This window comes from Drosophila subpulchrella, chromosome 3L (assembly GCF_014743375.2).
Source record: "Drosophila subpulchrella strain 33 F10 #4 breed RU33 chromosome 3L, RU_Dsub_v1.1 Primary Assembly, whole genome shotgun sequence".
NCBI classification, from domain to species: Eukaryota; Metazoa; Arthropoda; class Insecta; order Diptera; family Drosophilidae; genus Drosophila; species Drosophila subpulchrella.
The window spans coordinates 18469661-18486286 of NC_050612.1; the positions used below are offsets into that span (position 1 = coordinate 18469661).

At 38.8% G+C, this 16626-nt stretch overlaps 1 protein-coding gene across 1 annotated transcript; it reads left to right on the forward strand.

Annotated features, from left to right (window-relative positions):
- The first annotated feature begins 7080 nt into the window (after positions 1 to 7080).
- Positions 7081 to 9472, forward strand: LOC119553631 (P protein). The gene has a single exon (XM_037864102.1). The coding sequence runs from the start codon at positions 7114 to 7116 to the stop codon at positions 9223 to 9225; it is 2112 nt and encodes a 703-aa protein (XP_037720030.1). The 5' UTR covers positions 7081 to 7113; the 3' UTR covers positions 9226 to 9472.
- Positions 9473 to 16626: the final 7154 nt, after the last annotated feature.

Here is a 16626-nt window from a genome sequence, read left to right on the forward strand (position 1 = left end):
TTCAAGCTGATAAAATATGTTTCAAGTATTTGCTGATGAAAAAGTTGGCCACCGAAGTCGAGCAATAAATATGCGAATAAGTATTTGAATTTACACCCAGAAAAATTCAAAAATGCTTTAGTAGGAAAAATGTGTAATTTAATTGTTATAACATTTAAGATATATGAACTATTTCAAGACATTTTAATGTTCTCAAACCAAAGTAATTTACGAAAACACATTTTTTAAATATTTAAACCAAAATTCTTTAAAATAATGGTGTCTTTTGTTTTTATTTATATAGTTTTTCAATATCTAAATTACTTAAGAATTTTTTTCCTGTTTGATTGGGCTTGGTTTAATGTTGGTCTAAGGAAATATTTGTCAGCTTCCATCGCAAATGAGCGTTTTGTTCAGTGAACGATAAGCACTTAAATCATTCGACTGCAACTGCAAATTATGTGCACTATTTCGAGGGTGACTGCGAGTGCCTCTGGAAATGAGAGCACTCATGTCACGAGTCAATAACCCAATCACAAGTTCACAAAATCCTGCAAAACTTCATCAGCTTTGTAAGACTAATTGGTCGACGGTTCGGCTGTACTTTGTCCTCAATGCGCTTTTCAAATTCGCACTCATCCGGCTGTCAGAGGAGTTGTTGGTATGATATGATATGTCAATCAATCATGTTCATCTGATTGATCTCAGTGGGCGTTAGTCGTGTTGTTTGTCAAATCGGCAAAGTTGGCCTAGCTACTTTGTAGCTAGGGAGTGATAAAAATATAAGAGTCCAAGACGAATAAAATTTTAATGAGTATCTTTTGCTTCCCGTTCGGAACTTAAATCGAAATCTCTCCGAAATCGATGACCTTAATTGGAAGTGAGCAGAAATTTGCTCCATCATGGCGCTTCACTTCATCGTAAACGCACATTGGCCCGGAACCACTCGAGTCCAAACACATGTTGGCAATCGATGATAAATGATTACTTATAATGCCGTTAATACACAAAGCACGAGATCTAAAAGCTCGAGGAATTTATGTCTATATCGATGACGTTGTTCAAGGCATAAAAATTCCACTCAGCCCCTGGCCATTTTTTGCCATTTGCATTATATTATTTGTTATTGAATTTATGGCGGAACATTTGCTATTTGCTCTTTTTATGGGGCTGCTCTTTAAATTCAAGGCAATTTAACTGCCGGCTATGTTAATTTTTTTCCATAAGCGCGCTTAATTGGCCAAATTATGTGTGCCAGCAAAGTAAAGGGGAAAAAATAGCCCACAAAAAGTAAGCCACAAAGCCCTTAAAGCGAGTTGGAAAAAACCGAACGGAAATACGAAATTACCTCTTAGAAAATACTAAAACTATGGACACTCTTTGGTAGAGAAAGGATCTTTATTGAAATTAAAAAATATATTAAAATGGTATCGCTAACATCGAGTTATTAAAACTGTTTCCAAATTGCACACATGTTTTAAAATTGTAAATGTACTTTTCTAATGCTTCGGAAATACAGAGATACAATAATGAAAAAATAAAGTACATATGTTTAGTTCCTTTAAATGTTAGGAACTAAAGTGATTAAATTGCATATCATTGTTTCACTTGGTTCAAATTTTCTCCAGCTCATACGTGAGCTAATTGGTATTCCATCACATTTTCAAAGGACTCTTCCCACCCGAATACCGGGTATGCAAACGAAAAACTTCGCTGAAAGGGGAAGGGCACACAAAACTGCTGCCAATTGCAGTTGGCTTGTGGTTGGAATACGGTGGCACTATGTTGGCTTGGTGGCGGTGACGTTTAATTTAAAATGAAATACATCATGCTGGCCAATTATTTGAGCAATTTGGCAAATTAGTGGTCCAAGTCATTTCGTCTAGGCCCCGAAAGGGGCAATTACCAGTCGGTATTCCACTCGTTTCTCTGTGTTTTCCATCCAAATTATTGTAGCCCACTTTCGTTCAGTTGCCGCTGCTAATTACCGCACAAAAGACAATTGGATGTGGAGAGTGAAAGTCTAAGCTCGAAGTGCACAAATGTCGACTCCTGTTGGCAAGGTTAACAGCTTGACTTTTGTCAACGCCGTCTCAAGTGAGCCCTCAACAATATCGCACGCACACAGGAGTACAAGTGCCATGGGCCAAGTTAAAACGCATTTCTGCCAAAACAATGGCGCCAGCAAACGAAGGGTGAAATCTGAATGGGATTTAGACACAAGGCGAACGGGCTCAAAAATACGCAACAACGTGAAATAACAGAAACAGTCAAAGCGGGCCACACAATGAAATTTTAATTAAGTCTGAGCTGGGACTCGCTTTGTGCTGATGCAGCTGAATGAAATGCCACTGATTATGTTTGTATGCCTGCTACCCATTCCTTAAATCTGGTAAAAGAGGTATGCAAGGCTCTACCAATATTAAGTCTATGTAGTATGAGGTGCCACACAAGTCATTTGGGCTTTATAGCCACTTTTAAGTATTACTTAACTTTTAACTTAACTTTTATTACTAAAAGTATGCCACTATATAATTAAAACTTAGAAGAGCAATGATAGTTCATGAATAAATCGTGAGTAAATTCAGAGATGTTTTATAGGATTAACCATTTATTGGTTGTAATAGTCTCCTGTCTGCATATCCTAAAAAGGTTCTATAAAATAGATTCACTGGTCTACTTTAAGCACACCAGCATTTCAGAAAATAGTTATAAAAGTAAAACATAATACTAGATTATATTATATATATTATTCCATATGTTCATAAAGCAATCCACACGTGACTAAGAATCAAATAACACTTAAATGAGACTGCTTAGTTCTAAAGGCCTTTTTAACCGGTACTTCCAAGTCTACCCCATATCAACACCATGCTTGAATGGCTCTTAAGCTGCTCACACACATATTTGCTAGCGATTTTTCTGTATGTATAGCATGCATTTGCTTTTCTACTTTTACTTTGGCCTACCCCCACCCACCGACACCCAGAGCCTTTCTACTTTCTCCGCTCCCCCCATTTCGCCATGCATACGTTTGTTCCTGTTTTGTTTTGCGTCTGAATGGCTGCACAAATACAAAACGTCTGCACATTGTATCTTGTTTAGTATGAAACATAAATGCATTTGTGTAATTACACAACATACATAACTGTATCTAGAGAGCCTTGTTTTAGGATGTCTGCTGGTCTAAGCCCGCTGGGAGGGAGGGAGCGAGACGGAGGCAGGGAGCGAGGGAGAGGGAACGAACGCGAAGCTTTTCACTAATTGAAGTAAATGTGCTAAAGGCTTGCCAAAGTTATTCGCAATGGGAGTGTTCTTTAGCTAATGATTGTTAATGGATTCATTAGGAAACTCTATTTTTACGTTCAGAGAACTGGGGTGATTTAATATTAAAGAGGCTTGAGAAAACTGCTGGCGTACAATTGAAAGAATTCCTATTTAAACTCAGTAACATTTAACTGATATAGTTTTAATATAGTTTTTTTTTTAAATTAAATAATTATGCGAGTTAGGAATCAACCATAAAGATTGTATCAAAATAAGTTGCATATACCTTTAAATATAAAATGCTTATATATAACAAAGACCATCTATATCCACTTTTATCGAAATAAAAAGCCAAACATTTATATTCAAAATATGAAAATTAGCTATAATTATTAACTACAGAACAAAATGGTATTCCTGATAAAATTCACATCCATACAAAGCGAAATATTCAAGCACATTGTTCTTGAATTGAGAACATTCGGTCTTAAAAACCGTGTAAGCACATTTTGAATTCCATGGTGACAAGACATAGGGTAATTTGAGTTTATTTAAAAACTTTTTGATAAGGTAACACTACTGACGGGACTTATAGTTTATTTGTTAAGATAAACAATGAAACAAGCACATATAAAACGTTTACAACTTAAAAAATTTCTATTTATTAATAAGAACATTTTCAACCCAAATGAGAACGTCAGAATTCTCTCTTCGCCACAGTGCACTATTTATTGAGACACCTATTTTAAAAATCTGATTGCCGATTTAAAACCATTTTATCTCAATTATAATAACTCAAACATCATGAGTCAATTTGGTTGGAAAACGTCTTGTTTCTGACTGAATTTCACTTTTCTTTGTTCTGCAGATCAGATCCAAAAGTGCACTATAAGCCAGTATAATTATTTTAAAAATCTTATTTGACCATTGAAATCCATTAGATCTTTTATTCATGTGACTCAAAAACGTCTCTTGTTTCTGGCAGCATTTCAATCTCCTTTGCTCTTCATAAAGCAATCAGCTCGATAACAACTAATTGGAACAATTGGCTTCGTAATCGAATAGTTAATACTGCCCAGGCTGCAACAGGCCAAGTCGAACTCTGTGCTCTCATTTAGTTTTCATTACGAATTTTGGCGTGGCACGTGATGGGCATGGATAAAGGAAGACAAATAACTCTTTCGTCCACATCCAGCCAGCCAAACCTTCCGATTTGTATGCACTGACTGACCACAGAGATGTAACACAATGGAAAAATTACTTGCTTACCTCTGGATCGGTGCGTTTGGCTTGCTGCTCCCTATTTAATTAAGCACTTAATTATTTAATGCGCTGATTGTGCAATATTTCAAAGGGCCCCACCCAGTACTTAGTGTTGCTTAGCTCAGCTAAGCCGCAGCCCTTTGAGTGTGTGCTTTGGGGTGGACCATAAAACCGTAAGACTAAAATCGCAGTTCTATAAATAGAAGCTTTTAGTCTTGTCTGTAAAAATTAAAATAAATAAAAATGGCAAGCAAGTGGAGTTGCCTTTGAAATTTCATATTAATATTTAAATTTAGTATTTACAAGGTCCACCCCAAAAAGGATACTTGTGCATGTGGGGGATGTGGGTGTGTTGAGGTGTCATAATTATCGCATTGGGTAGCCGAATTTAATCAGACCAGCGCACCGTAGGTCAAGTCAAGGTGTGGCAATGGGTTTCCATTTGATTGCGTTTCTCCAGACTGAAATTAAATGAAGCGGGTAATGGATTACACTCGACCAAAACTATTCAGATCTACACTTAGTTAAAATTAAAATACCTTGGGTATTTAAGCCTGGTATATTATTTAATCATAATATTTCATTGTATTCAGCTTTTTAATTAAAATTCCCTATTGTATTTGACAGCAATCCCTTTGCACTTGCCTCAAACATTTCTTTGACAACACATGGGCTAAATCCCATTGTAAAATTTTAATAAAGTCCAACATTGACTGCCTCGTGGCCGTTGCATTTTATTTCATTTCATTTCCATATGCTGGCTCTGTCAACCGCCTGTCTCTCTAATTAAACTTTATGGAGAAGCCAACATTTGTTCCTCGCCAACGCCTTATTAAGCATTTTCATTATACTGCACTTGACCAGCTCGGTCTCTTTTAATGAAGCCCATTCCCCCAACCCCCTAAGTTGGCAAGGAAAAAGGATGAAAATAAAACAGGAAAATGGGAAAATGTGGTTGGGTTTAAGTGCACATAATTAAACAGCAAATTCAACAAATGATTTAAGTGGATTTCATGCATTTAGGATTGTAAAACAAAAAATCAATAAGTACATGCAACTGAGGGGCTTATTGTTTTTAGTCACATTGCTTATTTACATTAATCTGTGCCTGTCCATGCATTCATTATTCAATCAGCAGTTTTCAATTAATGGCTAAGACAACACGCCCCGCCCACCGAATCCCAATTCCATTAAAACACGAATCAATTTAATAGAGTTCTCACTCCCGCCGCCAAACACCCGTTCTCTAGAGATAAAGCAAATATTGGTTCTCCTCGCGTTGCATGTGTATATAGAAGAAAGGAAAAAATAAACAAAAAACAAGGGGAAACAAAATCAATCGAAAATGTTTGCTGCACTCAAATTAAAAACACAAACAGACCAATACAGCAGTCTAGTGTAAGAGTGAGTGTAAACAAAATGGCAAATAAATTTGATTTGTATGCAACAAACGCGAGCAAAGCGAAACAAATGCACTGAGAGTCGGGCTGCGAAATTTATGCGTTTCATGCATTTTAAATGGCAAAACAAGCGCTCCTTTTGGCCCTGGCACATATTCTCAGCCTTGTTGTGCGGCGCAAAATTTGCGCTATTAATATTTGCATTCAACTGGCAACAGCCCAAGCAGCCGAGCACCCATTCCAATCCCCTGGCGGAGCTCCTCCACCTCTTCGCCCAGTCCTTCCCAACACTCCTTGGAACTATCAACACATCTGCCAGCGGCATTGTCAGTTGACAATGGTCCTTTGGGGAGGATGGGGAAGGACGCAGGATGCAGGATGCAGGATTCGGGGGAGGAAGGGGCAGCCGCTTGGCAGTGGTGCGTATTATGGCTGCAGTTATGCGAGGGTTCTTGGGCACCCATATAGAGGGGGTTCTCTATATTTAAAAAGGCTCAAGCGGCACTTAACTTCTGCTCAAAGCACGTCCTACAAAGCATGGGGTACAGTGGAAAGGCTGTAATGAAATATACGGAAAGAAATAATTCATATTAGTTAAAAGATAAATTTATTTTTAAATTACACTAATAAGTACAAAAATGTATTTATAGATTTTTGCAATGTTTATTTAAAAAAAAGTTTAAGTCAAAAAGTGGAAGGATGAGCCTAACTATAAATTCAATAAAAATTTAATTTCCTACCTGTTCAGAAAATTATTGTGGTAATGGGTAAAAAGTTTTTAATTCAATTCCTCATAAATGATTATTTTAATATTTAAAAATTATAATTCATAGGGTCTCTGGAATATTATTAATTCCTATTAAATGATTATTTTAAAATATATATTTGATTGGGTCTCTGGAATATTAAATATTACACTGCTTTGTTTAAAAATTTAGGATATGGGAAAGTATCAATCTTTTATTATAGATTTTTTGTAATGGTATATCAATATCCTTTTCATTTATAATGCCAAAATTCAAATGTTAGCTACTTTAACCTACTTAACTACAAATCGGCATTAGCTTTAACTGCGCGGGGAGCTAAAAAGTTCTCGTAGATAGCTGTATCTATATTTCAGCATTCAGCAATATCCTAAGGATTTAAATAAATTATCTGTATTATTATTATTATTATTTTAGATTTACTTAGACATATCCTTCAAATGAAATTCATGAGTGATATTTTTAGTGGAGCAAATTTAAGCCTCATAGACGAAGTGTTCCAGGCATGGCCCTCCTCCCACCAATCGAGCATTCCCCGTAGACTACGGATGCCGGAGCAACTAGAGCCGAACTACTTGGATGAACCGGAGACGTTCTCTGTTCGGCGATTTGTCTTCAAGGTCATTAAGATCGGGGTGCTGCTGCTGATATGGGGATTCTTCACCTACATCCTGGTTCGCATCTCAACAGTCCCGGATTATACAGCGGTGGTCACCGTGTTGCCCAACGAAACCCAGCTTAGCCGGATAAAATTGCCAAACGATGCCACCAAGATAACGCTTAGTGGTCCCATCGACTTGAATTTGCTGAAGTACAAAGATGGGACCATGGATACGCCATTTGTGGGTCTGCGAGTGGAATGGCGGGATCGGGACTTAAATGAGACCTTCCGTCGCTCCAAAATGTGGCATATCTACCTCCTGAAAGACGATAGTCATTTCAAGGTAGCCACTAAAACCTTTAAGATGACGCCGACGACAAAGAGCAATGCCAAGGCAGTGATTTCACTGGAAGGCAGGAACGAGGAGCCGGTGTCCTTGCTCATGGAGGTCTCCTCCCATCCCATGGTTACCGATTACGGAGTTCTGTACGCCGCCTTACTGCTACTAGGTCTTTATATCCTGATCGTCTTCGAGCTCACGGATCGCACATTCGCCGCTCTCCTGATGGCCACCACTGGGATAGCGATCCTCACAGCGCTGGGGAATCGTCCCACTCTGGAAAATATCATCGCCTGGATTGATTTCGAGACCCTGATGCTGCTTCTAGGAATGATGATATTGGTGGCCATAATGTCAGAGACGGGAATCTTCGACTGGATGGCTGTGCTGGCCTATAGGATCTCCAAGGGTCATCCCTGGCCGCTGCTCATTTTATTGAGTTCCATTACTGCTATCATGTCCTGTGTCCTGGACAATGTGACCATGCTGCTTCTAATGGCGCCCATTGCGATCCGTTTGTGCGAGGCCATGAGTGTGCAGACACCTCTTGTCCTTATAGTGGTGGTGATGTACTCGAATATCGGTGGCACCCTCACTCCGGTGGGTGATCCTCCCAATGTGATCATAGCCACCAATCCGGAGGTGATTGCCCAGGGGATTGACTTTCTCGTCTTCACGCTGCACATGCTGCCCGGAGTTCTGATGGCATTGATAGCGGGCTTCGGTGTCTTCTATTTGACCATGAGGAAATCCCTGTTCAAGCTGCAGGATCGACAGATTGAGTTGGCTGCTGAGAGGGAGGCCAATAGACGAAGGATGAGTGCGGAGATTTCAGCTCGAGCGATGGAAATGCGTGATCGCCAGTCGGCAAAACCTTGTCTGAAGCCCTCGGCAAACTATTTCGAGACCCTAGCTCATCTGGAGGCCCATCATCGGATTCGCAACAAGACGCTGCTGATCAAATGCATGTTCACATTGGTCTTTGTGGTCATCTGCTTTCTGCTGCACTCGCTGCCCTTCATGGCAGGCGCCACCTTGGGTTGGGTGGCCATGCTGGCCGCCTTCCTGCTCCTCATTCTGGCCAAGATGAATGACATCGAGGAGATACTCGACCAGGTGGAATGGTCTGCCCTGCTCTTCCTGGCCGCCCTTCTAGTGCTCACCGAGGCGGTGGCCCAGTTGGGTTTCATCCACTGGCTGAGTAAGCATACGGTCAGTGTGATCATGAGCGTGGAGGAGAAACACCAGACCACGGTGGGCATTCTGGTGATCCTCTGGCTGACCGCCTTCCTGGCGGCCTTCGTCGGCAATGTCCCGGTGACAACGATGATGCTCCGGCTGACCATCGAGCTGCACCACAACGATGCGATCAGTGTGCCACATACGCCCCTCATCTGGGCCCTGTCCTACGGCGCCTGTTTTGGGGGCAATGGCACTTTGATTGGAGCCTCGGCAAATGTGGTCGCCGCAGCAATCGCCCACCAATACGGCTATAAGATCTCCTTCGTCCAGTTCTTCATCTACGGCTTCCCCATGATGCTGGTCACCGTTTCCCTAGCTACGGTCTACCTCCTCATCGCCCACTCGGTGTTCACCTGGCACAAAACGTAGTGTCCCTAGATCCAACTCCAATAGAAGGCCCTTCTCGGAGTTGCGATAGATGGGATGTACAGTCTATCTAGACGCTACTCCGATAAGAGTCTCAATATGGGTTGTTTTGACCCTGAGATACGTGTATCGGTGTGCTGGACCGAAGTTATCGATTTGGATCGCCTGTAAAATACCATGTACATTTTGTAAAGTATAAAGTGAAACTCTCGATTTATGTCGCCCAATAAAGTTGATTTTTCTATAAAAACTATAAAAGATTTAGAACCCACACTTTGATTTAACAATTATTGGAAAGATAAAATTAGAAAAGTATTATTTTCTTAATATTGTCATTCTTTTAATATTACCCATGGTTCTGAGGCTTGCTTAGAGCCGATTTCTCAATGTCAGGTTAAGGTTCTAGTTTGTTATCCGTCAGAAAAAAATAACATCAACTCAAATTGTTTGGAAAGACAAATTCGTTTTCTTAATGTAATGTTAGTTTTGCGAATGACACATCTTTGCAGAGCCTGTTATCAAATAATCAAATCAAATAGTATCAATTCAATGGATAGTTCAATGTGAAGAATCTGAAAAAGAAAGAGTAGGCCAACTTCTTATTGTCAAATTTATTTTTAGTCAGATAAATCATAAGCTGGTATTAAGAACCTACATTTTATGGAATCAGCAATTTAACTTAACCTGACATTGAGAAATCGGACCTTAAATCACTTTAAAGATTTGACCCACTATGTAAAAGAGTAGAATGTTGATAGGAATTTTTATTTAAAATAAAAACGAATATCCACCAATCTGAATTATTTTAGAAAATCAATAAAACCCCAATTTTAACCCAATTTCTATTTTTTTGACCACTGTATTAGTTTGTATAGCATACTTTGTGCGCAACGACCCCGACAACTCCAGCTGCAATGACAATGCGTAGCTTGGCTAAATTCTTCCGCTTAATCGCGCAATAATAGCTCAAGGGTGTTAAATATGCATAAACAGCGGCAACAAAGGCAACAACTGCGATTACAACTGACTAGATCTGTGTGCAGCAACAACTTAACCGCATCTGCTCCGGGGTCCTTGTGGATAAATATATAAAATCCACCCAAAGAATCTGCGGAGCGGAGATTTTAAATGTTGCAAAATAATTGGTGGCAATTACGTTCAGCTTGAAAAGTTAATTGAGGAATTTAAATAAAATGCGCACCAAGAGACGAGTTTCAAAGCCGAGAAAAACACTCAATCTAACGAATTAAGACCTCTTTAATGTCGAGTATACACGTGTACACAACGAATACGAACTCACTTGTGGCAATCAGCGAAATTCTTGGGAAAAATACAAATAACGATTTTGCTGCGAGGGAAAAACAAGGGCAAGCCTGAAAACAACAACACATGCAATCCGCCAATAAATCAACTAATTAAATATTCCGATTCGGAGCCAAAGTATTTGATTTTTCCAAATTTAAACAACACAGCAAGGATCCAATCGGAGCCCAACCCTTGTGCCCTCTTTGCATTTTGACTCTGATTTGATGTCGCGACTTGAATCAACATCAGTAAATAACAACAGCAACAGATATATGAAATCACGCGACAGCTCGAAAAATGAGTGAAATAATATCAAATGAAATGAAATAAAATAAAACGAAACGAAACGTCTGATTGCGTTGGCGTTCTGACTTTTCGAGGTTTGCTGCTCCCCATTGCCAAACATGAAAGCGGCTTTGCATGTGAGCAGCACACCAAACAAAATCCAAAAAAAAAGTAAATTAAAGCACGGCAACAATATGTGGCAACAATATGTGGCAGCAACACTGGCAACGTAACACTAATTACCTTAATTGCGCAGGGCGTGCAGGAACACTTGATGAAGGCGACGAGGACAAAACTTTAACTTGGCCTCTAGCCCCAGCGTTACTTGGCCGAAACTGAAAATTCGGAATAGAGATGATTGCGTGATTGAAAAAGAGGGAACACCATTTTAAGTTCTTCAAAATTCTTACTTTAAATAGCTGCACACTTGTTCTTAAATGACTAACGCAACAAAATAAATCTTATGCTTAGATATAAATCAAATTAGGAATAAAGGTTTTTAAAATATATATCGAAATTCGAACTGGGGGGATGATTGCGTGAACGGATTTGAAAACCTAACACCTTTAAAATAAAGACTTAGATGAAATAAGTCACACAATTTTTTGTCAAACTAGGAATAACAAATATCAAAGTATAGATGATCTAATCTTCCATCTTAACTTGGTTTCAAACGTTACTCAGCCAAAGCTTTGTATTTGAAATGTAGATGACTGCGTAAATGGATTCTGGCTAAAAACAATGTTAATATATTAATATTTTAGCTTTAAAAGACCTACACTTGTTTTTTTTATGTGACTGAAATAATAATTTTATTTTTCTCAACTTCTAATGTTCCCAAAAAGGTATTCCTATTATTATATAGTGACCCATAGATTAACGGCAAGGAACGTTATAAGTTTTAACTTCAATGACTTCAACAAACTTTAATTATTTATTTAAACAAGAAAAAAAGTCTTGATAAGCAAGGGAGACTTAAAAAATTATTTTTATATTATCTTAGCAAATTAGATTTATTATATAATATTAAGTCTAACAGGTTTTCATGTAGAGTTGAGTGCTGGTCCCTGAGACCGTCCAAAATTTCCACTAGCAACCAGAGATTATAAAAATTCGGTTGAAAAGACATCCGCTGGAAAAAAAAAGTTGTATATGTTAATTTCAAAAGCAATTTATATGTAACTCCTATAACAAAGCACTTTAAAATACTTAACCTATGACTAATTTAATAACTTCTAAATAAAAGGCCTGAAGGATATATTCCCATGATCACTCTGCCAACTCTGCTTAGGAAGAAGAGCTCGTTACCGGGCTACGAAAACGCGAAAGCGTCACGTTGGCATCGCGTGCGGGGCAACGTGTGTGGGGCAATATAACGTATACGCCAAGGCGGCCAAATGTGTAGAAATGAAACATTAAATTACATTCGCTTCCCTTTGTACCCCTCTTGCTCTCACCCCCCAATTTGCAGATGGCTAGCCGCCCATTGTCTTTCGCCTCTGACCCCCCTTTTCAAGGGGCAGGTGTGGTTTGCACGTAGATCGCGCACGTAGCTGAAATTTTAAGCACTCCGCAGGACAGAAGAGGATAGTCAGACAGACCGCCGGCGGTTTTGTACTGAAGTGCGCTTTAATAGTTGGCTGTCTGCAGCTGCCGCAGCCGGAGCCATGGCTGGGAAATCGGGAAAAGTGGAAAAGCGAAAAGGCAACAGCAGCGGACGGCCGCATTTATGAATGTGGCGTGCCGGCAGGCCAGAGTGCTGTTTAATAAAATGGCGAGGAAAACAGGAATACTCATGGCACTGCTGCAACACGAACTGAAAGTGTAATTATGCAGATGTTTGAGGATCAGCCACAGCCATGATTTATGTATGTCTGCCACAAACGTCGACCCTAATTACATCTGCAGCGACTGGGACACCCAAGAATGCATAGAATTAACCCAGCTCACGGCTCACACATGAAAAGCCCGAGAAAATCGGCTTTCACCTGGACAATCATGAATTAAATCAGAAATCCCAGACTTGAGGACACGAAAGTAATTAACTCGACCTCAGTTGTATGCCCAGGGCCATCATCAATTTCCCGAATTGTCACTCTCCGCCAGGAGTTGGTGTTAATTCTCGTCTAATTTGTAATTCACCTGTCCGCCCACCAGACCAGGTCAGCAGTTAAAAATCCTTTAGGCCAACATAAAAATGCCATTAAGTCGGCCTGTGATTATCCTTGTTTTGTGGATGTCCAAAATGTTTGTTTGTTCGGAGATGAGCACATAGGATTTGTAAGGAGACAAGCTTAGTTTTATCGTACCATGTACCAAATTAGAAACTTAATCAATTTTACTTAATTATAGTATAAGTAGTGGTACTTAAATTAAACATATAATATATATATAATAATATAATGTGGTATAAGAAACTTTTTAAAAAGTTTTGATTGCTTAAAATAGTTCATAAGACCAATAGCTAGATATTTCTTAAGAGTTTAGTATTAATATTTTGTTTTTAAAACCAAAAAAAAGATAAACTCATATAAAATATATACTTCTGAGACAATACATTTCTACTTATAACAGTCCAACCTAGTGTAAAATACTTTTTAAAAATAGACAGTGCATTTTAGATACTATACTAGATAGATACTTGCTAACAAAAACTGTAGTTTGAACTAATCTCTTGCAATTATGATAAATATTTATCTTGAAACTCCGCCTTAACCGCAATCCCATCACGATGCCATCCTTAGGACCGGACCCAAATATCCTTTAGTCACGCACACCAATGTCCGGACATAGTTTTCCGGACTAATACACAGACATCGGGGGATGGGTCATGGACATACATACATATCTCAGCCGAGTTGTCCTTGGTGTTATTGTTATTTTGATAGTCCCATTGCATTTTTTACATAGCTCTCTGAGGCTGGCGTACATTGTTTACTGATGGTCATAATGATTACTTATTTCGAGGATTACCAACTCGCTCTCTCGCTCGCTCCACAGAGTGCTGCCCCTGTTTTATTGGCATTGTTAATATTTGCTTTGTTGGCATCCTTGGTTTATTTGCTCAGGATTTGCAAGAATACCAGAGTGTGCTCTTTACGCCCACTCTACTTCGTAGATACACACTCATTTAGTTTTATTGCGCATTTTGGATTGTGGCATTCGGAAAATGTAGCTGGTTGCTTTAGTATTTTAAAGATGCTGCCTCCGAGGTACCAAAATATGCCAGCTATTTGTTTCCGTTTATTTACTTGAGGTAAAAGCGGCAATTATAATTTTAGCTTTGTGCTGGGATTCCTGGGTGTTTTTCATTGTATATTTTATGAGGCAACATCGTTCAAAATGAAAATGAGTTCTGGCTAACAATTACATTAATTGTAATATCTATTAACATGATGTGATGTCTGAACCACAAATGAATTTCAAAGATACATACCAAAATAAATAATATTTTCATCATATTCCAAGAACCGCGAAATTATTTTTCACTTTGATTAATGGTATGAAGAAAATCAAAATGAATGCCAAATAGGCCAACAAGGATAGGCCGCGCGAAAGAAAGTTGCCCAATTCATAAATCACAGAGATGTTCATTAATTCGCCGCTTGACAATTGGTCAATGCTCGCGATTTAAAATGCATTAAGAACACGGGGCCACATACAAAAAAGCCGTGAAAATTATGCGAGCAAAAAAATCACAGCAAAAACAACACTCAACTGCCTGTCCAGGCCACAGAAATGATTAATGACAAATTATTTTATGAGGCCAAGGAAAATCATGAGACGCAGGCAGGTTGAGTGCAGAGTATTAAATGAATTTAAATTATTATTACGAAATTAAACTTAGGAAGAAGGGCGCGAAGGACCATTTGATGTGCTCCTCGAATAAGAAAAGCAAATAAATCATGAATATTAAGTTGCCCGGCGGAGAACAAAAGTCAATTGGCCAAAGTTTATGGGGTGAGAGTGGTGGGCAAAGGACCCGGAATTGCTGGGCCACTTGAGAGCTCAACGGCTTAGAAAATAACCATCCATCCAACCTCCCATCCCGTCCCGAAAAACCCACATTGCTTTTCATTTGATTAGACGTCTGTCGTCCAATGTCCCCAAACTCAAACTCCCCCGAGGGGCAAAAATGTTTATGCAATTCGATTCAATTTTTCGATCCAAGTCCAAGCAATTGAATGATGCCAGTCAAACACACACACTCTCTCCCTCTCCCCAAGGATAAGTCGATTAGTACGTCTGTGTGGGCTGGAAAACCTACTCTAAGGGTATTTTTGGTTTTCATTTATTAAATTCGGACCTAACTGGAAAATTCAATCCCAATGCTTCAAACGGAATATACAGAATTTTTCATATTTCTCTGATACACTTATTGAATTCAGATTCGGTTCTCTTATGTGTGAAAAGGCTTAGGCATTTTGATACTGAATTTTTCACTAGCAGAAAATGCACAATTCCCTAGGGTTTCTACTGATTGAAATGGGTTTGTCAATCAGATAAAACATTAAGCTATTAAAATCAATTATATTATTTGCACAACTATTACAACATTAGATCGGACTTTAAAAAGATGATTTATATCAAACTATTCCTTATTATATTAAAAATCCTTATATTAAATAGCATTACCGAAAACAAAGAAAGACAAAAAGGTTTTATTTTTACACACTTAAACGTATAATAAACATATTGAGATTACTAAAAAAATCTTTAAAGTAGACTTTAAAATTTAATAATAATATATAATATTTAATAACTCCTTAATAGATAACATTAACTAAAAGTGAAGTAAGACAATAAGATTTTACTTTAACAACCTTAAACGTAAATTTAATATAACCAAGAAGTAATTACATTAAATATAAAAGTAATGCCGAATTTATTTCACTAAGGGCCAGCTTATACGATTCTTAAAGTAAGACCTTCTTGATGCCACCTGTTTGTCAAGTAAATGCAACGAAAATCTTATGGTTAGCATAAAACACACAATCCCCAAGCCGCAAATGAAAGGCACAAAATCCGGGCAATACAAGGGCTCAGCCGAAAAGTGGGAAAAGTGGGGGAAAATAAGAAACGGGCGGAAAATGAAGGGTGGCGGACAGACGTCTCAAGCTACGTAATTTCATCCAAGTGGGTGAAACAAATGTTGAGATTGCAGGCCCGAAAATTCCGCAAAAGAAAACCCCCCTCTCGAAACCCCCTTTTTGCCACACCCCTTGACCCACTGCGACTTTTTCATATTTCCTGCTTCAGACGAAGTCGAGTGGGGCTTCAAAAACGCCGAGAAAAAGCGAAAAAAAGGCAAGCAAATGACAAGCCATAAAAATTGAGTATACGCAATGGTTGCTTAAAGGATCAAAGGATGCGCAACGTTCCTTGTGTGTGTGTGTGTGTGTGTGAGTGTGTCCATGCTTGTGTTTGATGGCATTCGATTGGCATTTTCAATGTATGTAAGTGGCTGCGTGTGGGGTGAAAAGTTATTGCATCATAATTTCCCCCACAAAGCATTTATATTGCACATAATTACATGCCCAACGATGCCGTCTATAAAAGAGCCAAAGGATGTAGGATATTCCCACGCACACGCAGACAATGCAAATTGAGGGCAACACATATATATGTAAGGGACTATCTCTTAGTAAAAATTTCTTAGCACGGATACACTGGAATCCCTTGAGTATCAACGGGGTCTATCTTAAAAGGAAACTTAATAAAGGTGGTTAGCCAACAATACTCAAAGGACCTGTTTAACTTCCTTGACCTTCAGTGAAAATAGTATGTATTATTGGGAAATCTAAACTAAATAGT